The following is a 26,551-nucleotide window of genomic DNA, read 5'->3' on the forward strand; positions in this document are numbered from 1 at the left end:
ACGACGGGGAAAATACCGTTGACTAAGGTAATGTCGATGAAGACGACGTCGACAAAGTCGTCGACGACCCCTGAAAATGCATCGTCGTCATCGGCGCCGCATCTGACAACGCCAACAGGGAAATTGTCAGCTTGGCTCCTGAGTACCGGGAATTCAGCCACCTAAACATCCCGCAGGAGTTCAGAGATGTCCTCGCAAAGGCTAGAGCGGACAGCACTAATAAAACTTACTCATTTAAATGGAAGCGGTTTTGCTCTTGGTGTGGCCGAAGGCCTTCACCCTTTCCACATCACTCCACAGCAGCTGCTACCATACTTACTACATTTGGCATAATCAGGCCTTGCACACGCATCCATTAAAGTGCATCTGGCGGCGATCTCAAGATTCACCAGGACTCCTAAGGGTCCATCCCTGTGGGCAAACACTTATAAAGCAGTTCCTTAAAGGTCTATACAGGTCCTTCCCGCGACCAAGGCTGATCTCTCTGTCGTGGCACCTCAATGTGGTCCTTCACCAATTAATGAAGCACCCCTTTGAACCCATCCATAGGGCAGACATCAAATTTATCTCATGGAAAACAGCCCTCCTCCTGGCTTTGACTTCTGCTAGAAGGGTCAGCGAGTTGCAGGCTCTCTCAATTCAAGATCCTTTCATTCAGTTCAGGGAGGACAGCGTGATCTTACGAACTAATCCTCGGTTTATTCTGAAAGTCCCTTCGGACTTCCACCTCAACGAACCAGTGGTCCTCAGGTCATTCTTTCCAAATCCTACCACTGTAGCTGAGAGAACTCTACATTCGTTGGATCTGAAGAGATGTCTTAATTTCTACATTGACAAGACAAAACACTTCCGAAAATCATCTGAACTCTTTGTTGCCTTTAGTAGACCACGGAAAGGCATGCCCCTGTCAAAACAAAGCATTTCAAGGTGGATTTCCTCGGCGATCTCCTTTTGCCATGACGAGGCCGGACAACCTTTGGACGCAAGAGTCAAAGCTCATTCGACAAGAGCCATGTCCACGTCTGCGGCACTGTTTGCTGGAGTGCCGGTATTGGACATCTGCAGAGTAGCGACCTGGAAGTCACTGCATACCTTCACCAGACACTACTGCCTGGATACTGAGCTGATGAAGGGTGCAGCAGTGGGCCAATCAGTGCTTCGCCATCTATTCCAGTGAGGTGAGCCTTCCGACATCCCTCCATCCTTTACTGGTATGCACATTCTTTTTCTAATATTTACATGACAATGCATTTTGGTGGTTTGCAGTCCGGTGATATGTATTATCTACAGACTCGTATATGATCCATCAAAAATGTGCATAATATATTGCTTGCTACTCTGATTCAGGCATGTGAATCTATGAAAGACACCCAAATACTGGATAAGAAATGCGTTACTTACCTGTAACTGCAGTTATCCAGTATTGGTGTCTTTCATAGATTCACATGCACCCTTCCGCCTCCCGTGGAAGGACTCGCCTATCTCTCTAACAAGTTTACGCCTACCTAGCTGGTGCGTACGAAAATCTGAGAGACCTAGGCTCCTGACAGGAAGGTTCTAGAAGGAGGTGGTAGCTGATTGGTTGGCTTCTTTACTTTGGTCCTTTTTACAAAAGGACATAGATAAGCCACTAAGGTGGGACCCTTAGGCCTACTCTAGTTTATTCCTTTTTACAAAAGGACGTGGATAGGCCACTAAGGTGGGATCCTTAGGCCTATACTCCTCTATGTATGTCTATGGGACATTACTTTTTTATATACCGGAGGCTCCCGTCTCGACGACAGGGAATGATTCAGGCATGTGAATCTATGAAAGACACCAATACTGGATAACTGCAGTTACAGGTAAGTAACGCATTTCTTCCCATACATCATCAAAATACAGGAATTAACGCCCTTTATTTCCTCATTCCAAAAAAAGACTGCACCCTCAGGCCAATATGACCCCTCAGGCTGCTAAACCGGTACATACAATCCGACCACTTCCACATGGTCACTACAGCAGGTCCACCCCCTGCTTCAACAAGGCGATTTCCTTGCCACTATAGATCTCCAGGATGCCTACTTCCACCTTCCTATTCACCCTGCTCACAGGAAGTACCTACGGTTTATGGTGGACGGAAAAATTACCAGTTCAAAGTCCTGCCATTCGGAGACACAGCAGCACCCAGAGTATTTACCAAATGCCTCGCAGTGGTAGCAGCACACTTAAGACAACACATTCATGTGTTCCCTTACCTAGACGAGCGGCTTGTAAAAGTAAAGTCACACAACCAGTGTGTACAAGACTCAAACAACACAATAAAGCTGCTGCACAACTTGGGGTTTACAATAAACCCACACCCATCAGTATCTAGGTGCAACAATAGATACTTCCAAAGCCCTTGCATAACCCAACCAGGATAGCCAATATGCAAGCCCTAATAACATTTCAGCCAAAACATTAACTACCAGCGCAAATGTTCATGCAGCTCATACGGATTATGGCCTCTTGCTCTTAATAGTTCCTTACGCAAGACTCCAGATGCGTCAATTACAGGAATGCCTAGCACAACAGTGGAACCAGGCTCAGAATCAACTTTCAGATCTGGTGTTGGTGGACAACTGCACATATCGCTCTCTGCAATGGTGGAACACCCAAAATCTTTCCAAAGGGTGGCCGTTCTTAGACCCAGTTCCACAAATAGTGCTAACAGCGTACGCATCGCTCTCCAGCTGGGTTGATCATCTCTTAAAACACACCATCCAGGGTATGTGGACCCCTCAACAAAAACTCATCCACATTAATCACCTGGAGTTACTAGCCATATTTCTCGCCCTAAAGTCATTCCAGAAACATCTCGTAGGCAAAGCTGTCCTACTCCGAACAGACAACATGACAGCAATGTATTATATACAACAAGCATTGGCATAGCCAATAGGTCTCGCCTTTTGGACCTTCTAAGTATTCAGTTATGCAGCACAATATCCTTGGTGCAACAACATCAACTGTTGCATGGCTAAACACTTATAAGGTCCCAAAGGCAAGACCTATTGGCTATGCCAATGCTGGTTTGTTTTAGGCGGTGTCAGCAGGATCAATTGTTAGGGGGCTTATGCGATGGAGGAGCAGAGCCTGTGAGGTGGGCTATTATCAAGTTATTATTATTATTGGACATTTATTAAGCGCCTGGTTACGCCACTGGCGTGTCCCCGCGCTATGACAAGTGGAGTGACTGTCCCCCCACCTCCCAACCAAGCTATCTACAGAAACAGATAAGTTTTAAGTTTTTTTCTAAACTGGATTTCGGAAGATTCCAGCCGAAGTTCCAGTGGCAGGTTATTCCAGCATTTGGGGGCAAGGTATCTGAAGGATCTGCCTCCCATGCGAGCTTTAGATATTCTAGGTACTTTTAACAGCCCGGTCTGCGAGGACCGGAGGCTGCGAGTAGGCTCATAGTAGGCTATTAGGCTCTGGAGCGGGAGAGGTGCCTTGCCATTCAAAATACGGTGGCAAGGGCCTTAAACTGCACTCTCCTCTCAATAGGGAGCCAATGGAGCGCTCGCAGGGCTGGCTTGGCGGATGCCCTCCTGGGGAGTCTGAGGACCAGCCGCGCTGCCGCGTTTTGAAGAACCTGCAGACGACCGATGACCCTGCCTGTGGCCCCCAGATAGAGTAGGTTCCCGTAATCAAGTCGGGAGGTGACCAGGGCATGCACCAGCGTCTGACGAGCAGAAATAGGAAGCAGGTCTAAGACTTTCCTGAGGGCTCTCAGAACACTGAAGCATACCCCCGCCACCCGACCGACATGTGGGCCAAAGGTGAGGTCCCTGTCGAGCCACACGCCCAAGTTCCTGGCCTCACGGCAGGGAGCGGGAGCTTCCCCCAAACAAGGTGGCCACCACGCCGACGACCATGCCGACGGTACACCCCCCACCACGGGCACCTCGGTCTTGCTCCCGTTCAACTTTAAACAGTTGGCAGACATCCAGGCAGCAAGATCATTCATGCAGTTCCTGAAGATGTCTGCCGCAAGACCGGGCGCGCGCGAAAGGGAGATGACCAACTGCGTGTCATCGGCGTAGGACACCAGGCGAAGGCCATGACCCTCCACAATGGCCGCTAGGCGGGAGACGTAGATGTTAAATAGAGTTGGGCTCAGGGACGAACCCTGAGGAACGCCCTGGCCCAGCTCAATCTCCCTAGAGTAGCACTCCCCTAGTCTGACTTGGAAGCACCTCTCAGAGAGGAAGGACTTAATCCATCCAAGTGCAGCTCCTGTCACCCCACCTCCATTCAGACACTGTAGCAAGGTGGAATGTGCTACAGTGTCGAACGCTGCACTTAAGTCTAAGAGGATCAATGCCATCGTCTGGCCCTCGTCTACTCCCTGTCTGAGTGCCTCCACCGCCACGAGGAGAGCAGACTCCGTCGAGTGACGGGGACGAAAGCCAAACTGCGTGTCGTGGAGTAGCGAGGCCGTCTCCACGAACTGCATGAGCTGGATGTTGGCTATTTTTTCCGCCACCTTTGCCATGTAGGGAAGGAGGGAAATAGGACAGAGATTGTCCAGCTTGTCAAAGCTGACGTTGGCCTTTTTTTGCAGGGGAAGTACCACCGCCTGTTTCCAGGCCTTCGGAACCACTTGAGACTCAAAGGAAGTGTCCAGAAGCTGACGCACATAGGGCTCCAGCACTGGCAAGCTGTCCTTGAGCCGGCTGGGGGTGGTCGGGTCTCTGGGGGAACCAGATTTGATGGTTCCACAAATACGAAGAAGCTCCGTAGTGGAGGGGGTGACAAACATGGTCAACCGATGTTCCCCTTCCCTTCTTGGGTTTTCCAAGAGGGCAATGCCACTATCTGTCCTCTGGGGGAAAGAATTGTATATATTGGAGACCTTGGTTGCAAAGTACTCCGCAATACGATTACAGCCCTCCGTAGTGCAAAGTTTCTTTGGTGCTGTGGCGGGTTTTCCTATTGCAATAGATTTGTAAATAGAGAAAAGCTCCTTGGTGGACTGCTTGGCTTCCTCAATTTTATTGCAATAATATGATGATTTAGCTTTCCTAATCAGCATGTGATAGGCACGTCTGCAGTCAGTATACGCAATTTTGGCCTGCGTGGAGTATGCGACCCTCCATTGCCTTTCGGCGCGTTTACATGCAGCCTTGGCCGTACGCAGATCCTCATTAAACCAGGGTGCCGACCGTTGTATTCGGCCACCTGGTTTCGACATACCCAGAGGTGCCACCTGATTCAAGGCTTCCAAAATGCGTTGGTCCAAGTTGAAATTAACTTCATCAGCCCCGTCGCCCCCAGGATGACCTTTCTCGGTAAGAGCCCGATTGAATTTGGCCAGGGAGAATGCTGTCCATCTGCGCCTAGGATGTTTGTCAGCGGGAGGGTCATCGGGGCGGGGTCCCTGTATTCCGATGGTAAAAGGGACGAGGAAATGATCGGACCATGCAATGGGAATCGGCGCTTGGGCGTTCACTTGGCTCAAGTTAGCAAAGACTGGGTCCAGAAGGTGACCCAGCTTGTGGGTGGGTAGCAGTACCTTCTGCTCGAATTGTAGGCTAGCCATCGTGTGGCATAGCTCGCTCGCCACTCTGTCCGAGGGGGTATCTAGGTGTAGGTTAAGATCTCCTAGGACCAGATATTTATCAGAGTAGCAGGTTGATGGACTAGACGAAGGTAACGGTAGAGAGAGTGGTAATGTCAGTGGGGAATGAGTAGTTGGCCAGGCGTGGGTTTGTGAAGAGGTTATAAGGAGGGGACCCTTGGAATGCTATGAGGGGGTTGGGCACTGCCTGCACTCCAATGGTCTATGGCACCTGTCATGGGTTCTCAGATGCCTCTGGTCCCTGAACAGATTTAGATTTCGTGACTGCATCTTTCTAAATAAATAGGTAGCTCAATCTCATCAATACTCTGATAGTAGGAAGGGAACTTTTGCTTATGCAGAGCTATCAAATGAAGTTGGGTAACGTAGGCCCTTGCCTGTTTAGGACTAAACTTCTGTCTCGCAAAGTCTGCAACACTTAGGTCACTGCTTCACCGTCATCTGTCCCTTCACTAATGTTGACAGAATGATCAGATTCGAAAAGACATTTTTTATGATTCTGCATAAAAACTTTTAGGAAAAATGCATCCGTTTTACTTTTCCTTCAAGACCCCTAAATTGCAAGGGCCTATATTCTAAAATGCACTCCCCTGTATAAATACGAATGCCTTATTTTACTGCTGATAGTGTTACACATAAAGCACTGAAAGCCTCATGTAGAAGCGTTCCAAAACTGTAGGCAAACCTTAGAAAATGCCTAGCGTGGGGCTAGAAGAGCGCGCCTCCAGGGCCCGGCCCCACGCCACGCCATTGGTTAGTGTAGGCGGACGGCTCACCCTATGGGTGGCCGGCTGGGGAAGTACTTCCGGGGCACGCGTGACGCACTTCCGGTGCGGGCGGAGGCGGAGACCGTGACCTATTTAGGTCAAGGAAGTTGGGGTCTCGGTCTCTTTCCTCGCCAGCACCGGACCTGCTCCCACCTCGTCTGCCGCCTCCTTTTGTAAATTTGAACTTAGCCCCTTGCGGATTGTTAGTGTAAAGCCCCTTGCGGATTGGGAAGTGGAGCATGGTGGCGGTATCCTGCGGCTGTGGGAGCAGTCTGAGCCGGGGAAGAGCGGCGACGGAGTAGAGTACGGCTGGTGTGGTTACGGGCGGTACAAAGGCCCGAAAGCGGGGAAGAGTTGGGGAATCTGCACGCAGGCATATCTTTATTCGGGCTACAAAGTTTTACAAGTCTAAGTGCGAATAACGCGACGCAGCAGTCAGTATTTCATCCACGCTGAAACCCTTCTGAGAGCGGTTTTGTTTGCTAGCGGGAGCTGCATATTTGGGATTTACAGTATTGGGACTTCGAAGGGGAAAAGGTAGCTGCTGCCATTTGTTACAGCCAGCGAGGGGAGAGCGCTGAGAGGCTCAGCAAGAAGGCATCATGCCAGCAAGGAGCCAAAGCCACAAACGGAAAAACAAGGACCTCGAGATTGCGCAGTTGCTTAAACTAGTACCAGCCAAGCTTTGTAGGGACGATGAGGAGCTGCCAGCGGAACGGGCCGGGAGGACTGCCCTCGTACACAAGGGGTTCCTCCCAAAGCGGCTTTCCCGCCCCTGTTAAAGAAACCAAGGGTGCAGCAGCGCAAAGTGGCCCCTCTTCGCCCTCCGGATCATCCCAATGGGCCGCCCCTTCTCGAGGTCGATAGCTAGGGCCATGGTGGGGTTAACCCAGAAGCACCATCGTGTGCGCCTCCGGGCGGAAGTGAAAGAGGATTTGAGTGTGTGGCGCGACTTCTTGACCAACTTCAATGCGAAAGTCGTGTGGCCCGCACCACCCATGTCCAGCACGGAGCTGGGCTTGCTCACGGATTCGGCGGGCAGCATCGGCTTTGGTGCAATTCTGGGGCCTCATTGGTGTGGAGCAGAGTGGCCAGACGAGTGGCATGAGTGGTTTGACCAGGAACATAGCCTTCTTAGAATTATTTCCAATTATAGTGGCAGTGACAGTATGGGCGGATTAATTCAGGAATAAATCCGTGATATTCTGGTCAGACAACATGATAGTGGTGGAAGCCGTGAACAGGCAGGGGGCTACTTGTACGCATGTTCTGAGGCTATTAAAGCACCTGGTGTTAGTTTGTTTGAGGCTGAACTTGATGTTCAAGGCGGCACACATTCCAGGGGTAGATAATCATGCTGCTGATGCTTTGTCTCGTTCCAAATTGCAAGACTTCCGGAGATACCACCCGCAGGCGGAGAACCAGATGACGGGGTTCCCACCATCACTGTGGATGATTGGAGCCCCGCGCTAGCGGGGTTGGTAGGTGCCTCATTGTGTGAACGCACTAGGAAATCATACCAGCAGCAGTTTTTGTGTTACAGGATGTTGATGCAGGAAGCTGGTATTACAAGTTGGTTTTCTGATCAGACAATGTACCACTTTCTACAGAAATTGAGGGACCAGGGCAGGTCAGTCTCTTATGCTAGGGCCCATGCGACAGCGGTGGGTGTTTTCACTAAGCTAGCAGGCAAACACGACCCAGGTGCATCCTTTTTAGTCAGGAAAGCTTTGTCAGGTTGTGCTAGGCTAGACGGCGCCAGGCGGGATAGCAGGCAGCCGTTGATGTCAGGACCCTGGGCAACATACTGGAGTCCCTCCCTGGGATATGCACCTCTGCATTTGAGAGCACATTATGCGGGGCCGTTTTTACCTTAGCATTTTATTGGGCATTCCACCTGTGCGAAATTGTGGAGACTTCTAGAGCCTCCCATAGAGGGGGAATTCAATTTGGCGCCACCAAGATGACCCCGGGGGGCCTGGAAGTGACCTTGAGGAAATCAAAGACAGACCAGATGGGGAAGGGAGCGATAATCCATCTTAGTCCTGCACCCGGTATAGCTCTTTGCCGGATGACCCTTATGCAGTCATATTTAGCCATTCGCCCTGCGGGAAAGGGGCATGCCCTGTTCATACACGAACAGGGGGACTGCGTGTCAAAATACCAATTGAAAGCAGTGCTGCAGATGGCCCTAGCCAGGTTAGGATTAGGGGCCTCGGGCTATTCATCACACTCCTTCAGAATAGGGGCGGCTACATTGGCGGCAGGGGCAGGATTACCAAGTAACGCTGTGAAGAATGTAGGGCGCTGGGCATCCGATTGTTTTAGGTGGTACATACGGCCGTAGTTGCTGTGACACTATGCTGATAATCTGGTTTTGACTATGCCTGACTTTTCTATTTCTCTCCTGTTCAATAGTATGCCGACAAAGGTGGTGTGGGTACTGGGGCACTCGTTAGTGCAGCGTGCCACGGTGCGATTACAGCAGTGTCGAGTGAGGAAACCACCGGGCTTGGACGGGACGGAGTTCCTGTGGCGGGGCGTTCAGGACATGCGAATTCGGCACCTGCGGCGGCTCGTGGAGGAGATTAGAGAACACGAGGGACCGAAGTCTCCGGAGTTGATCATCATCCACCTGGGCGGCAATGACATGGTGGACCGAGGACGCCTGGCGGTCAAGGAGGCCTTGCTGACTGAGTTTGTATGGCTGGGGCAGACCTTCCCCCAGGCCACGATAGCTTGGTCTTGCATGATCCCACGTCCGACATGGGGCACTGGAGTCCGGGCTAGGGCATTGAATGTTTCGGTCAGGCGACTCAACGGGGAATTGGCCAAGTTGTGCTCAGTGACGGGCCGCTTGTGTCACATCCCACACCGGATGATTTCGGTAGAACCAATGTTCCATCCTGATGGAGTTCACTTTTCTGACATTGGCACGGATACATGGATCAAGGGGATATGGTCCTTCGTCCAGAACTTACTGGGCAGTGGGAAGGGTGACGGACCGAGTCACGGACCTGTGGGCCCGGGTCACCCTTGTGGCGGTAAAGAGACCGTAGACCATTGACATGGACTTACAGAATAGACTGGAGTCTGCCTTGCGTACTCCCTAGGCCAGCACTGAGGGGAGGGACGGTAAGCTCTCCGCAGGGAGATTGGGGCCACCGGCTGGGGAGGCTAGGGCGCCAGGGTACGAGCCTCCTGGGATCCTGGGCAGCCTGGTGGTCGAGGGGTGGGCCCCGGAGATGGCGGACAAGGACCCGAGGGCAGGGGCCCATCACTCAAGGACTCAGTTTGGAGATGCGAGCCAGAGGGCCCTTTAGTGCTGGGGGAAGGAGGAACTCTAATAACAAATAATTATTAATGTCAATAATAAAAGTGTGATAGTTATTGATTTGAATATGTATTGTTTATGAATGTTGATATTAAACATGGCCGTTTTGCACCAACTCTATCACTGTGAATAATGTGACTGTGGAAATTGGCGGGCGGGGAGCATGTTGGTGGATCCGGCCCTATTACTTTTTATCTTTACACCCACTGCTGTCAGTAGGAACAAGTATTTAGGGCGAAACAACCCCGGCACTGTGCAGCTTTGTGCACCAACCCCCACACACTTTATCTTACCGCATGTTGCACCTTCCCCCATGTGATTGAATATAAGCCTAAAGCCCGGATCACATTTTGTCAGGAAATCAGGGCATTGTGAAACATAAGTGAACGCACGCAGAAAATAAAATCAAAAAGCGACTGCCGATGCTCAAGGGCAACGTCTCGAGAATGGTGTGTGTGTGGCACCCGCCATTGCGAATCAAATAAAAGTGAAAGTGCACACAGCATGCAGAAAGTGTAAAGCGTGTCAGCATGTGGTGAAAAACAATCCATGTTTAGGTTGGGGCTCTTGCTCCTAGATTAACAAATGATGGTGACACAGATAGTGATCAAAGTCCTTTCTGCCAGACTGTTAAACGGATTGCTTGAGGGGATGTTTCCCACAAGGAAACAAATCATGGCAGCGGTCTGCTGTTTCCCACTCCCGGGACTAAGCAAACTATTTTGAAACACACTATTTTTTTTATATATAGAACTTTCGTTGTAGTTATGCGCTTTTGAGCACACGTGTGCCTTTTCATTCCTGTGTCCCTAGTGCCCACGTATCATTTAATTAACAGTAACAGTAACAGCGCTTAGACATTAAGAATGTGGTATGAAGTGTTGTATAAAAGACGAGTTATTGATATCATAATTTGAAACTCAGCCTTTGCTCTCACGTTGTAAGGACTCAGCAGTATCCAATCCGAACCACATTTCAAATCTATTCTTCGCATTGCCCAAAAAAACACAGAATGATCAACAAGTCTATATATATATATATATATATATATATACAACCCTTGTACAGATCTTGGCGCTCAAAAGTTCATTAAATTGTTCATCATTCCACTGTACAATTTCATACCTTTCGTCTTCACAGTAATAGTGTTAATGGCGTATTTTTACAAACTCCAGAATACTGCAGACCTTGGGATGTCAACGCGGCGTAATTACCTAACCATTTCAATGTATCAACCTCAGAAGGATAAAAGGCAGAGTCGGCGCTCATGCGATTCAACCCGTCCACACCAAATGACTTTTCATTCCTGTGTCACTAGTGCACACGACCCTGCCCTCTGAAGATTTTCTGAAAGAGCACTTGGTGGGCGAGTGGGCGTTAGGAGTGCCAATGGGCCCGTGCGGGAGTGTGGTGGGAGGCCACTGTGGGCATGATTGGAGCTGGGAGAGGTGGCAGGGTGAGCAGGGTATCGGGAGTGCCAAAGGGCCTGTTTGCGTGCAGGAGATAGGGGGTTGCACTGCGAGCATCGCTGGAGGTGTTTGGGCACTGTTGGCATCGCTAGAGGTGGGAGGGCACGGCATGCATCGCTAGAAGTGGGAGGGCACAGCGGGCATCGCTACATGAGGGAGGGCACTGCAGGCATTGCTGGAGGTGGAAGTGCATCGCTGGAGGTGGGAGGGCATTGCGGGCATCGCTGGAGGTGGGAGGGCATTGCGGGCATCGGTGGAGGTGGGAGGGCACCGAGGGCATCGCTGGAGGGGGAGGGCCCTACGGACATCGCTGGAGGTGGGGGGCCCTGCAGGCATCGCTGGAGGTGGGGGGGGGGCACTGCGGGCATCGCTGGAGGTGGGGGCACTGCTGGCATCACTGGAGGTGGGGGGCACTGTGGCCATCGCTGAAGGTGGAAGGGCACTCCGGGCATCGCTGGAGGTGGAATGGAGGTGTTGCCTTGCCGGCATCGCTGGAGGTGGGAGGGCACTGCGGGCATCGCTGGAGGTGGGGGGGGGGCACTGCGGGCATCGCTGGAGAGGTGGGAGGGCACTGCGGGCATCGCTGGAGGTGGGAGGGAGGTGGGGTGCACTGCAGGCATCGCTGGAGGTGGGAGGGCATCGCTGCACTTTGAGCGTCGGGCTTCTGTGAGCTGAACAGGGCTCCCAGGCCAGGAAGGCACAAAGGCCTGCGCAGAAGGCAGGCCTGGATCGGGATGAAGCCACCCTGTGCCAGGCCGAGCCAGCTGGTTTAATTAGCGCGGGAGCCGCCCCAGTGCCATCACTCCGCTTGCTCCCCGCTTCTTTGCGGTGTGTGTCTATTGTGCGCTGTCCCTCACTACCGGAGTAATTGCAGTATCCGGTTCACCTCGGTTGAAAGCGACCTTTCAGCGCCAGTCAATCATTCCCTGACGCATTCCTGCCTGACAGGCCAGCTGCAGGCACACAATGCCTGCTACTGGAAGTAACTTGTGCTTGCAAACTGCACTGCTTGTGCCAGAACATGCTCTCTATTGATGTGTGTGTCTATATATACTTAAAGTCCATAAGCAATCAAAATAAATAAGAATTCATTATAAATCAAGTACCAAGAGGGGCAAAGTGTTACAAAAAAAATTAAATGTAAAGGTATAAAAATAAACTGGAGGGGGGGCAATAGACAGCTAGTTATACCAGGGTCATACGGATATACCATGTTGGTACATTCGGTGGAGGAGCCATCCTCGTTGCAAATGTTGTAGGTGGTGGAAAAGCCAACGTACCGGAGTGCTAAAAATAAGACTTATGGGGCAAGGGCAGCTACCAGAGAACAGTTGTCACTGCGCAACATTCCCTTCCTCAACCGTCTCCCTCGCGCCCAGACCATTCCAGAACCCATGACCCCCAACCGGGTCCTAGAATGCTCGGCACACAAGGACACGTGCTGGACATAACATGCGTGCACTCTTCAGTGGGGATGCGTGCACTCTTCTGCCATCCCACATGGACGGCCTCGGCCTGCTTTCCTTTCATTTGTTATCTTTATGGGGCCATCTGTTTGACCCCCATAAAGATAACAAAGCTTTTACGGCAGAAGGAAGTCGGGGCAGTTTGTCCAAGTGGGACGGACGAAAAAGAGAACTGTACATCACCGCAAGCTCTTTCCCAATGGCTGGCCACCGTTTAGCATAAACGGTGACGCCGGCCAATGGGAAAGAGGGGCGGGGCTTAAAACCCGCTAGTGAAACCTGATAACGCTAAATCTCACCAGCGAGACTGCGCATGTGTGCAGCTCTAGGCTTCGACCTAAAAACAGGGGGGCGGAGGGGACACACTCTTTGCAGCTGTCAGGCCTAGCACACAGCATTTGGAGATGGGCCATTCCTCAAAAGATATACTTCTTAGCAGAGCATCTACCTGTGATTCACAATATAATTGCAGATCTCCTCAGTCATCAGTATCCACAATCAGTTGTGAATCTGTGGTTGTTAACAGCCTAACAGGCGCACACCATTATCAAGAATATATAGACTACTGCTACAAGTCAAAGTCGGTGCATCCAGAGGGAGGGTGAGTACCCCACACCCAAAACTCCTGTTGATACAGAAAACACATTTTATACCACCCCCTGAGCACACAAATACAATAACTGTATGAATATCTCCACTATTCCTCTAAATGTGCTGAAAAGTCAAGTGACAATCAGAGTATATCTGAAAAAAGTCAAATCCAATCTTTAAGTGATTATAATAGTCTCTTTAAATCTTCAAAATTTATTCCAATCAGATAAATCCTTATAGTCGGTACATCAGTCTCTGTGTATAGATGGTACATCAGCCAACACGTGTTTTGTCGTGCATTAATAAAACGCATAGACTTCCTCAGGGCTGCAACCAAAATAAACAATGCTCATTATTACTATAAATTCTCTGTATGGCATAAAAGAAAGGAAGATATAGTACCCTTCACCTCCAACAAGTATCGTGCTTATTCAAATAATCGTGTAGGCACTTCCCATGAGAGAGAAAGAAATATATACCCCATTTAGGGATAATTGTATGCACTCCAGTTCTATGAGTACCTTATAACCCAGAGTAGTTCAACGCAGAATTAGTAAGGTTTATTCACCTCTGATTTCTTATTTTATCCTGGATAATAGTTTCTACGTCTTGCTGCCAGGTTAGCTGTCTAAGTAACAAAATTGAATGCAAGCAAACTTCACCAAACTGCATTTATATAGGTCACCCACTCCTTATCACAATAGCCTCCTAAGTTCTTACCAGAAGTCTATCATAACAAAATACATACCCTAATATAAAAATATATATCTCTCTAATATGTAAAATTATGCCACATATCTAAGAATACCCTGGTTCTTACTGAACCATACTAGTCCATACGCCATCACCTGGTATCCGTAGTGTAGTGTAGTGTGTGGGATAGCACCCACCCTCATAAATCCAAGTATATGAATACTATATTCTCCATAAATGATCTGGGCCATAATAGGTCCTTCCTATAAAGACAAAAGAATATAGATTTCCTCTTCTTTGTTTAACACTTCAGTCATTTAACTAATAGTACATATGACTGATTGCTCACCTTAGTTACAACTTTCACATAAGGTGTGTTCTCTTCGTGTCTAATAAACTCCCAGATCCTATAGTTTAGAAAAGGTACAATGTACTAATTGTCAACAAAACTAAAATAAACAGCAATGTTGCTTATCGTTGCGTGCTATGACTCACCCACACTAACTATCTTGCAGTGCAGCTCGAGGACGCACACTGTAAAAATAAAATATATAATTTTCTATAAGTCCTCACCTTAACAAAAAATCAAAGTCACCAATCCAGTCATCAATAGTATATCTTACCCAATCTGTATTATATTTTTTCTTTTTGTCCTCAGTCAACTCGTCTTCCCTCTCTAACGTGATATGTATCCCAAATTTTTAGTCTGAGCATACCCTGCCAACTTAGGGCGAACAAAGCGATACAAAAGGGGATGATGTTTTATATTGCTTTGTTCGCCCTAAGTTGGCAGGGTATGCGCAGACGTGAGTCCCTTGCTCACTTGGCCACTGGATTCAAGATAGCCTGGCTGATGAGGATTATGAATCCGAAACCGGTCCCAGGATGCTTGTTTCCGGTCCAGGGAAGACATGGCTTGGCAGTTCGGGCTGGACTGTTCCCATGAGGCACAGGGTCAGACTGATTTGCATATGCCATTTGCATATGGCCATGTCTGAACTGGGGTGGCTGAGTGAGCTAAAGAATGGTGATGGATTAAACCCAGATCAGTTGACTAGGGGTGAGTGTTTGATTTGCTCAAATGCTCCGTCCATCATCCCCTTTTGCATCGCTTTATTAAAGATATTGGTCCTGAAGAATGCCCAGAACCGCTGGTAGGGTCAGGCAAAAATATGCTGACCTTTCACCATCATTGGGTTGAAGTTTCTCTCTCCTCTTTAATTTATCCCTTGGGGAAACCGAAAAAAGTCATTATCTGTCCACCAACAGGCAGTTTTATTTCCCTTTCCTCGTTATGTTTCACTATAAAAATATCATCCACAGTTCACATAGGGATCTAGGGAGCTGTAGCCCACACCATGATCCTTGGAGTATGGTGTGGGGAGAAACTCAATGATGAAGCATGCCACCAAAGGGTGGGTGAGGGTTCTCACCCTGAACGAAAGTTTCTGTTGCAATTTACATTTTTTTTTTTAAACATATTTTGTTGTTGAAACACACATAGTATGCAAAGCTCCGTAATCCGGAGTCTACTGCCATCAATTAATCTACATCATTTCCTACAACGTGTATTAGGAACAGGGAACTCCCCCATTCAGAGTATCAGCAACAGTAGATTTAAATACCCCCACCATCCCCCCAACTGACCTCCCCCCCCCCCCCCCTTTGCGTAGCTGCTCGCTCCTCCAGCCGTAATACAATGATAAATCCCTCGCCATGTGTATCACACACCAAGAGTGTCTTTTCACAGTCCAGTCTGTCCAAGAGTTGGGAGGGCGGCCTCCTCGCGTGGCGGGTCCAGATCCAGTCCCCTGTAGTCTACCCACCTCTTCCAAATTTTGAAGTGTTTTCTGGGGCACCCCCTGGCCACAAACACGGGCTGCTCCAACACCATATTGTAGTCCATTCCATTTTTCCAGGTGGCCAGTGACTGGGCCCGAGGCGCCTTCCACTCCCTAGCTATATCGCGCTTTGCCAGTGTGAGGCCCAGTAGCAATAAGTGGCGCTTGTAGCGGTTGCCCCCCAACCCTTCCATGGCATGCAATAGAGCTAACTTGGGGTCCTTCTGCAAATCCCAGGCCAGAACCTCTTCCAGGCAACTATGTACCCCATCCCAGAACCCTCGCAGCGCTGTGCATTCCCAGACCGTGTGCAGCAGGGCACCTACCTCCGCTCCACAGCGAAGACACTCGGGGGGGGGGGGGGGGGGGGGGGGGGGGGGGGGGGAAGGGGGGGGGGGGGGGGGGGAAGGGGGGGGGGGGGGGGGGGGGGGGGGGGGGGGGGGGGGAGGGGGGGGGGAGGGGGGGGGGGGGGGGGGAAGGGGGGGGGGGAAGGGGGGGGGGAGGGGGTGGGGGGCTGGCAGGGGAAGGGGGGGGGGAGGGGGTGGGGGGAGGGGGGGGGGGAAGGGGGGGGGGAGGGGGTGGGGGGCTGGCAGGGGAAGGGGGGGGGGAGGGGGTGGGGGGGGGGGCTGGCAGTGGCGCACCAGTGTTTGGTATATGCGCGACCGTTTCTTATCCGGCAGTTCCCCCATGAAAATCTTGGCTTCCAGAGGGCTAAACTCAGGGAGGTGCTCTAAGCCTAACAGATGGGTGGCGAAACTGGAGGTAGTGGAAGAACTGGGTGCGAGGCATCCCAAATTCTTCCTGTAGGTTTGTGAATGACTTAAGGGCGCACCCTCACGTAACATCTCCGAGGGTAGAGATACCTATCGCTTCCCACCCCTGAAACCCCTTCAACGCATTCAACTGAGGCAGTCTGCCGTTCCGCCAGAGAGGGGTTTCCTGGCTAAGTACATTCCGCCACCCCATCCTACGCAGAGCCTGCCTCCACACACGAAAAATCACTTGCGTGGCTGCGGGAAGGGACCTCCGGAGCGGCGCCGAATACAGCAGTGCATGTAGAGAAGCAGATCCCATCAGCATCCTCTCTACCGCATATGCCGGGTCGCCCCTGTCTCCATACCACCAGTCGTTCAACACCAGGAGATGCGCTGCCTGGTAGAATGAGAGTACGTCCGACGTAGCCAATCACCTAGTGTATGTGGACAGGAAGCACGTCCTCAGGGCCACGCGCACCGCTCCTCCCTCCCACAGCACGAGGGAGACGTTATTTATTATGAAACGCTACCTCTTCTCACGATATACAGATATGTATATAGAAAAAGCCAATTGCCACACCGAAAACAAGTGAGTGATCAGATCATCAACAAGAATTGAGATTGTGAAAAAGCAAATCTCATGATCAGTGCAATTAACCATAAGCTATACCAAAATAAAACATAAGAAAGAAAGGAAGGTGATTGGTAGAAATTGATATGTATATTAAATAGAATTTAACCCCTTCCATGCTGATGACTACCCCCATCCGTCATGCATCACGGTGCTCGTGTGCTTATGACGGCCGTCATAAAGCCATTCATTCTTTAAAAGCCTAGCACACAAGCAGAATCGGCCCAGCATGGAAGGGGTTAAGTATAAAATGAAATAAGCTGCACCAAAATACCTATATTAATGTTTGACCTAATTTATCATAATTTCTTTTCGGTTGACCAGCAATATAAAGCATGTAAATTGCAGTATATGTAAACAATATCCAATCTCTAAAAAAGACCAAATTTTCTGCTGTTAACCTGTATAGTATATTTAAGATCAAGGGGACCCAAAGAAAGTCAACAAGGGACCTTGGGAATAAGTTCTTTAAAGCAATAGTGGTCCCTTACAAGCGTGGGGATATAGCCAATAAATATAGATGAAATCGTATCTGTATTGAAGCGACATGCCTTGCCGGGCAGAGGTCGAATATTTACTTTTCAAACAATGTCAAACAACTTATACATACAATGTACAAAGCGGGGTACAAGCCTGTACCCAGCTTAACTCACAATGAATAGAAAGGGAGAAAAACAACGCAGGAAACAGGGCTTTTAGGCAAAGGATTCGCGTTCTGTTATCTTGTCATTTCCACAATTTTGAAATATAGGACAGAACATTACTTGCACCTTTACACTTTTTAGGAGGGCAATAAGGTGTTTCATTTGTATAAGGTGCATACATATGTTGACGGCGTTTCGATCCGTTTAACACAATATACGGATCATCATCAGGACATGTGATAAATGCCTAATAGTTAGAAGCCTCATTTGCCTACGGAGAGAGAGGGAGAAGGAAAATACAAGGAGAATAATTAAAGACAAACGTTGAGATTACGGGGTTTCTAGAAACTACACGTAAGGGGCAGTGAGGTGAGGAGCGGCGATCATTGGTGATGAGCCATTGATGTATCAAGGAATCATGAGTCCAGGTGAGGGGCATGCAGCTGGTGAAGATCTGAAAAAGGGAGTTGGTCTGAGGAAATCATGAGCTATGGTGAAGTCCTAACCTGAATGGGAAGCGGACCTGCGGCCGAGGGCAGAACAGTGAATCCGAAAACTTGTATAGGATTGCGCATACATAGTAATAATGCGGGTGAATTATCATGGTGGGCGGAGTGCGAGCGGCGAAACCATGAGATACCAGGCTTATCACACTGTAAAGGAGTGCGCATACACGGTAATGACGTGGGTGATTTATCGTGGTACGCGGAGTGCGAGCGGCGAAACCATGAGATGCCAGGCTTACCGTTTGCAAGCCGGTCGGTATCTTAACAGCTAGGATGGCTGCGAATGCAGAAGAAAGGTTCAATGGAAAGGGTTGAGCATGTAAAAATAACAGGACGGTGCGCACGTGGCTGGTGGAGCAGGGGCTGTGCAACTAATCAGGGCGGGGGGCTTACCGAATCGAGGATCCTGGAAGGAGCATCAGAATAGCCAGTGCTATGGCGCAATCGCTCTGGAAACGCGTTTAGGTACAATGACCTGGGGAATAAAAACACAATGCAGGCGGAGGTCAGATCAGTTGAGCGGACCTTGTGAGGGCTTGTAACGTGCATTCAGCGATTGGGACTTACCAGATAATAGGCGTGTGCTCAGCTCAGTCGCAAGTGTGATGGATACTACAGGCGTGTTGAACCGAGCCTCTTTAAGGCGAGAGCTCGTTCCCCGATATGTTTATTTGGGCATGTGACTGATAAGACACCAAGGAAGCCATGAGTTATGACTAATGTAGCGGCCATCTTCGAGTGGTGATGGTTAACAAGGACGGGATAACATTGCAGAGAGCACAGTGTGTGAAATAAGATGAAACAAGAAGGTTCGGAAGGACTCAAGATGATTTCAATTTTCATGTTAGTCTTTGGGTTTTGAGGAAACATGGCTCATTATGGACACAGGAAAGGGTTGGAGGATCAGGCAAGGGTGGCGGCCATCTTAAAGTGGTAAAAAGTACCACAGGAGAGATACAACACTAGGCAAGGAAGTAGGTGAAATAAAAGAAAATTACATCCACATAAGGTTGTGGTTACATGTTGTTGTTGTAGTCACATCTAGGACGTTTTTAGGTTTTGAAGTTCAAGGAAACATGTTTCAGCAGTTCAATATACATACTGGTGGGACGATACAAGTTCAGAGCAGAGTTGTCCAGTCCTCAAGCATGTTTAGTCCAGAGTTCAGACTGTCAGTCTTCAAGATCCATTTGAGCTCCTCTTTGTTTAGGATCCTGGTGATATCGCCCCCTCTTTGTGGCAATTTTATGGAACTAATCCCTGTCCAACGGATATCATTTTCTGAGGGTCCTTTTTCAATAAAGTGATCAACAAGAGGTGCATTTGCTGTTTTACACCGAATTCTGCTGCGGTGTTGGGAAATGCGTAAACGAATCTTCTGTTTTGTCCGCCCCACATAGATCTTATTGCACGGGTAGAAAATAGCATATATTAGGTTACACGTGTTGTGGTTGGTAAAAGATGTAAGGACCTTTCTGACATCCTTAAATACAAATTCTTTAGACTCACACACAAAACAATTTCCACATTTGGTGTGTCCCATAAGAGGAGCTAATGGCCATAGGTCATGCAATGTGCGATTGGGGTTATGGGTGATTGGGAGTGCTGTCCTAACCAGTTTATCTTTTACATTCTTGCTCCTTTTAAAAGCAAACATAGGCAAGATTTTATCAAACATGCTGACCCCCGTTTTGTTAAAATTGCAACTCCTCTGTTATTTGTTGTTTGACCCGAAGTGCAGAAGCTTTCGACCCAAAAGATGTTTTCAAAGAGTTTCCTAGCTTCCTCAGCAGTCAAGTGTGTCTCTTGCAAAAATGCATATCTGAGCCTCGGAGAGTTCTAAATATTTCATTACTAATCTGTCTCCTGAGGCACCTCATTCCATTAACATTCCAAGAGACAAAACTTTTCTTCCTACCCTGGGTGGCTACTCCCCCATATCTTCTGACTCTTGGAGCTAGAACCAACGGCCCATAAAACCAAATCTTAAAGTGAGATGAGTATTTTTTCATTTTTGACCCTGCCCCTCCCTTGTGTCCCCCTCCCTCCCATCCCATCCACCTGTGCCCCTTGACACCCTTGAGGAACCCTCCTTTCCAAAATAGGCAAAGCCTATTTTAGTCCCGCCCACCTCAACCTTGAAAAGAAAAAACGAATTTACTGAAACAGAAAGCGAGATGAATAGACAAGCTCAACTGCACCTATTGGGAGCTATACATGTTGTGTATATGTATGTGTATATATATATATATATATATATATATATATATATATATATATATATATATAGGTTAGAAGCACAAGGAAAGTCCCTGGGATATACAGTCACTGTGGAACCATGGTGTAGTTCATATGTACCAGAAGAGGCCACCCAATACCAGTTAATGCCTTCGAGATTGTACCCTTTCAATACAGATTTAAAGCAGAAATAAGAACCTTAAATGTTTTTTTTGTCGTACGAAATATACAATTTATTACAATTTTACAAAGGTTAAAAACTTTTTTATGCACAAATAAAAAACATTTAAAATATCACAATTTAATTAAAAACAATGGATGCAAGGAGTCAGTTTGTTTTCGTTGTCGACGCTGCGTTTCGGTGAATCTGTGATACCACCTTCCTCAGGACAAACAAATTCTATAAAAGAACATTCTAATTAAAATACATCCTTTTTGTGCATGAAAGACGGCTTTGGCTCTTTTTGTCTTTTTTGTCAAAACAATTTTTAAAAAAAACTATTTTTAACCTATCTGTATTTACAACACGCTACAGACATCGTACATGTTTTAAACTATAGTATACATTAATAGGTTCTGGAGGGTACATTTCTGGGGGCATTTGGGTATATGTAACTACATCTCTGGATTCCATAGCCTGTTAGCTAAAAATCACATATTAGGTAGCTTCTAAACGAGAGTGGTTGTGAAGCATACCTGTGTGTGATTTCTTCAGTTTCCTCTTCTTATCAATTTAGAGGAAATTTCTCATGTACAGTATTGGTGTGTATCGCTTCTGGTTTCTTAATTTCCAGGTAGCAATGCCTTTCAAAAAGATGAGGAACATAAATATTCAGTTCATTTGAGCCCATTTAATTTAAAAGGATTACCATCTATGCCCCAACAATGAAAGCTTTTAACATCGTGTGAAGACCCACATTACTTCTAACTAAGGTATTCATTATCTGTTCCATGTAGGTTGAATTCTAAAGCAACCTTCAATGATATCATCCAAAGCTGCGGATATAATTGAAGACATCCAGTGGCGCCTTTAAACTAAAAAGGAAGGACTATTAACAATCCCTAGTATAGGTGAGTTATAAATTTTCGAGAATTACCCCGCCTATCTACAAGACAAAACAATGGTCCATTAACTAATAAGATGGCCCATTCTATCTGTTTTTGATCCTTAACAGTGGTCCTCTCAAACAATACGGTGGCCCCCCTCCGGTAACCTCTACAACATAGTTTTGAACACAAACAGGTAAAACAAGATAACTTAGTAACGTCTACCTGAAAGAATCCTTTTAAATTAAATGGGCTCAAATGAACTGAATATTTATGTTCCTCATCTTTTTGAAAGGCATTGCTACCTGGAAATTAAGAAACCAGAAGCGATACACACCAATACTGTACATGAGAAATTTCCTCTAAATTGAGAAGAAGAGGAAACTGAAGAAATCACACACAGGTATGCTTCACAACCACTCTCGTTTAGAAGCTACCTAATATGTGATTTTTAGCTAACAGGCTATGGAATCCAGAGATGTAGTTACATATACCCAAATGCCCCCAGAAATGTACCCTCCAGAACCTATTAATGTATACTATAGTTTAAAACATGTACGATGTCTGTAGCGTGTTGTAAATACAGATAGAAGGTTAAAAATTGTTTTTTTTTTTAAATTGTTTTGACAAAAAAGACAAAAAGAGCCAAAGCCGTCTTTCATGCACAAAAAGGATGTATTTTAATTATAATGTTCTTTTATAGAATTTGTTTGTCCTGAGGAAGGTGGTATCACAGATTCACCGAAACGCAGCGTCTACAACGAAAACAAACTGTGACTCCTTACATCCATTGTTTTTAATTAAATTGTGATATTTTAAATGTTTTTTATTTGTGCTTAAAAAAGTTTTTAACCTTTGTAAAATTGTAATAAATTGTATATTTCTTACGACAAAAAAAACATTTAAGGTTCTTATTTCTGCTTTAAATCTGTATTGAAAGGGTACAATCTCGAAGGCATTACCTGGTATTGGGTGGCCTCTTCTGGTACATATGAACTACACCATGGTTCCACAGTGACTGTATATCCCAGGGACTTTCCTTGTGCTTCTAACCTAGTTCTCCTTGTCCCTTATTATCACACAAAGGAGGCCTCCCTTCTTTTTTTACATTTATATATATATATATATATATATATATATTTTTTAACTTTATTTCCACCATAAAGCACACTCCCTCACTCAGACCCCGGACTTCCCACCTCTAATTTCTGCTATAAATTCGTCACCTCTTCTGAAACTGATGCATCTTATTATTAAACATAGCCCGTTAATTGAGCTGGGAACTTTAGTTGGGCCTTAACCCCAATCCTTTTAACTTTTCTAGACGACTCCCAAGCTCCCATTGCCTTGTTGCTGTTGTATGTGATATGTCCGATCTTATTTGAAAATTAATTGGTTCTTGCCCCGTGAGGGAGAAAGAGACTGAGCCTGCCTTAAGACCTGCAGACAGTATTTACTCCTTGACCGCATAAGAAAGAAAGTTAACCAGAATCTTCCGGGGTTTGAGCTGGCCTTGCTTCCTCTTAAAGGGGTCCTGATGAAAGCTTTGAATTTCTTGGGAGAGATTTATATCTGAAGAGCCTTTAAGTCCTGTCCCCTGTAACAATAAAATAATAAACCCCATCTGATCGGTCCCTTCAATAGTCTCCGGGACATTCAGAAGTCTTAGATTGTTCTTCCGAGAATGGTTTTCCAATCTTTCCAGATCCTCTCTCAATGTCTTGTTCGGGGCTTCTAATTTTGCCATCCCTGATGAGGCCGAGCTTATTGCTTTCTTGATGACTGGAATCTCTGCCTCGATTTTATCTGTTCTTGGTACCACCTCCTCTAGTTTCTGTGCCAACACCTCACAGGAAGATTTTATCGCTGCTTGATTAGCCTCAGAGACGGAGAATCTACTTGCGAGATCTGCTTGATTCATCTCTGAAATCTTAAAGCCTGCTATCATATCCCCTTTTCTCACCATTAGGATGTCTGAAAGTGAGTGCACCGCCAGTATCTTACCCCCAGAGGCCTGGATTTCTCCAATTCTGCCTCCTCCCCCGGCTCAATGTCCGGTGCAGGCTCATACACAAGCACAGGCTCAGGCTCAGGCTCACGGCAGGCTCCGATTCAATAATACCATTCTTATCCGTCATACCCTGGGTGAAGGGAATGCTCTGATCCTGAACTTTCAGTGTTCTAAATCTATTCGACAGCTGTATTTCATAATGGGGTTGGAGTTCTAACATAACTAGAGGAGGCTGGGGTTCAGACAAAGCTGGAAGAGCTGAAAGAGGATCTGTATGGCTGATTACATTAAATTGCTTAGCCCCCCTCTGTTTGCATTTCTGAAACGGGGTCAGCAAAGGTTTTGAATCCTTATCGACAGCTAGTATTTTTGTTTTAACCTTGGTTTTAGTTTTAACAGTCCCACCTTCCTGTTCTCCTTGACAACACATTTCTGCCGCCTTACTCAGACTTGTTGCAGAGGACATTATTCTTTGATATGTTTTCGGCGAGGGTGTAATTCTAGCTTTAAACCAACCAACTTTTTCCTCCTACTCTTCCCTCTATTTTTTGGGACCTCCCTTGACCTTACTTCTCCCTCTTTCACTATGTTCTGTCTCTTCCGCTGTCCCTTTGAACTGATCTCAACAACAGGGGGAGATTTCCTTGGTGTCGCTATGGGCTGGGTTATGTCTGAGTTGGTGGAGTAAAAGTACTGCTCGCGTTCTGAGTGTATATCGCCCCGTTTTCAAAGGGTAGACACCCCCTTCACCCTCCTCAACAGATGTTAACTTTTCATGGCACCTTCTCTTCTCCTCGTCCATATACTGCGAGGGGCAGCCAAAAAAGAAACCAGCCTCACAATTCCCATAAAGCGGGACAATCGTTTTACCAAGCTTCCCCCTACAAAGAAAGCCAAGCGTAATTTCTGAGTGTTTCGCCCCCTCTGCATTTAGTGCAGTACTCGCCCTTTGGCCCAGACAAGCGTCTCCCACCTTCAAATTTAATGGTGATGGCGGCCTTGGGGGGAGAGACACAGCGCTTCCAGCTCCGGCATTCCCTGAGCCGAGCCGAAAGCAGAAGCAGGCAGCGTCCCAGCGTTTGCGCAGCCACGCTGTCTCCTCCCACCTCCAATCGTTTACCGCGTCAATGCATCCCTCCATGCCTGCTGGTCCTGCCGCGTCTACTGCGTCTGCCGAACCCGCCGCTGGGACCGCTGCCCCCACCAAGCCGAGATCGGGGCCGAACCGCATCAAGGAAACCTCCCCCCGCGATAGATGCAGTTACCGCTACAACAGAGGAGAGCTCCGGGGGTGATTCACAGCCTCGTCCACCTCTCCAAGTTTCAAGGCATCAAGGTGAGCGTGACAGCGGACGTTTAGCTGGCGGCCGCCATGCTCCTCACCTCCATTCCCTGCACCAACTGTCTAATACAGACCATTACTGTAAGCTCCAGACTAACCCCACTAAGGAACTACGGTCCCTTATTAAACGTATCACCACTGAAGGCCTGGAGGACAGATTCCTGAGCAAGCATGAATTTAGCTTCCTTAATGTTACTAACCCACGTACCCCTGTCATCTACACCCTCCCAAAGGTCCACAAGAGACTTGAAAAAGCCCCAGGCCGGCCAATCGTCTCCAGTTGTGGCTCGGTCCTGGAGCCCTTAGGACACTACGTAAACTTTTTCCTAAGGGACTTTGTACCTTCTACTGAATGCTATATTAAGGATAGCATGTTCATGATTAATTTAATTAGGGATCTTTTAAGTGTGGAAACTAGTCTCTGTAGGCTAACAAAACATGGATTACAGACATTCAGCTATAACTGGTGTAATTATTTTCATATAACTACTCACATAGATTGTAACACCACCTGTTATGTTATGTTATGTTATAAAGCTCTTCTATAGCGCGCGGCTACTCACAAGTGTGTCCCGGCGCTTTGGCAAAGAGGAAAAAGAAATCAGTACATAACACAGTGCTCTACACAGGTGGCAAAGATATTACTGGGTGAAAAGCCACGTCTTCAGCTCTTTACGAAAGGTGAGCAAGTTGGACAATGATCGTACAGCAGTTGGAAGCTTGTTCCAACAGCAAGGGGCCAGATAACGAAAGGAGCGACCTCCAGTACGGGCTTGTTTAATTGTAGGGACGATGGCTTTTGCTTGTTGTGCAGACCTCAAAGTTCTCCTTGGAACATAGAAAGCCATCCGTTTCCGGAGATACTTAGGGCCGATGTGATGCAGGGCTTTAAAGGCCAGAGTCAACACTTTAAAAGTGACTCTCTTGGCAATGGGGAGCCAATGCAATTTCTCCAGCAGCTCTGACGCACGTGCCCTTCGCGGCATTCCAAAGATAGCTCTAGCAGCCGAGTTTTGCACGACCTGTAGGCGAGCAAGGAGATATTTGGGGAGGCCTAGGTAGAGGGTATTTGCATAGTCGAGCCTCGAGCCTATCAAGGCTTGAACTATGATTATTTTATGTTGAAGAGATATTAGGGGGAGGAATTTCCGCATCATCTTCAACATGCCAAAGCATTTTCCTGTCAGTCCTATGACTTGAGATCTAAAAGAAAGATCTATATCACATAGGATGCCCAGATTTTTGGCTTTTAATGAGGTTTCTCTAGGCGGTGCCATATCCTGTGGCCACCAGGACCTCCACTCAGGATTTGGTGGGCTTCCAAAGAAAAGCAACTCTGACTTATCAGAGTTGCATTTCAGGCTATGTATCTGAAACCACTCAAACACGGCTTCTAGACACTCCCCAATCTGCTTACCATCAAAATCCTCTCCCTTGTTGCATGTGAAAAGTAGCTGGGTGTCATCAGCATAGGATATGATCTGGGCACCAAAAGACCCCGCTACCTCCGCCAGAGGAGCCATGTAGATGTTAAACAGGCAGGGGCTAAGAATGGACCCTTGTGGGACCCCTACCTCCAGCGGAGGCATTTCAGCTGAAAACGGAGGTGCCCAG

At 47.7% G+C, this 26,551-nt stretch overlaps 1 protein-coding gene across 2 annotated transcripts in view; it reads left to right on the forward strand.

Annotated features, from left to right (window-relative positions):
* Window positions 1-26,551, forward strand: part of LOC147725676 (uncharacterized) — a 225,664-nt gene that overhangs the window by 95,227 nt on the left and 103,886 nt on the right. Inside the window, exon 9 of one of the 2 annotated variants that reach the window (XM_086964347.1) lies at window positions 8,788-9,816. The exons of the other annotated variant lie outside the window; for it this stretch is intronic. Coding sequence (XP_086820473.1) covers window positions 8,788-9,436 — 649 coding nt within the window. The 3' untranslated portion in view covers window positions 9,437-9,816. Of the gene's footprint in view, window positions 1-8,787; window positions 9,817-26,551 lie in introns of those variants that run through there. 2 annotated transcript variants of the gene reach the window in all.

The sequence above is a fragment of the Lissotriton vulgaris genome, chromosome 3_2 (genome assembly GCF_964263255.1).
Source record: "Lissotriton vulgaris chromosome 3_2, aLisVul1.2, whole genome shotgun sequence".
Classification (NCBI taxonomy): domain Eukaryota; kingdom Metazoa; phylum Chordata; class Amphibia; order Caudata; family Salamandridae; genus Lissotriton; species Lissotriton vulgaris.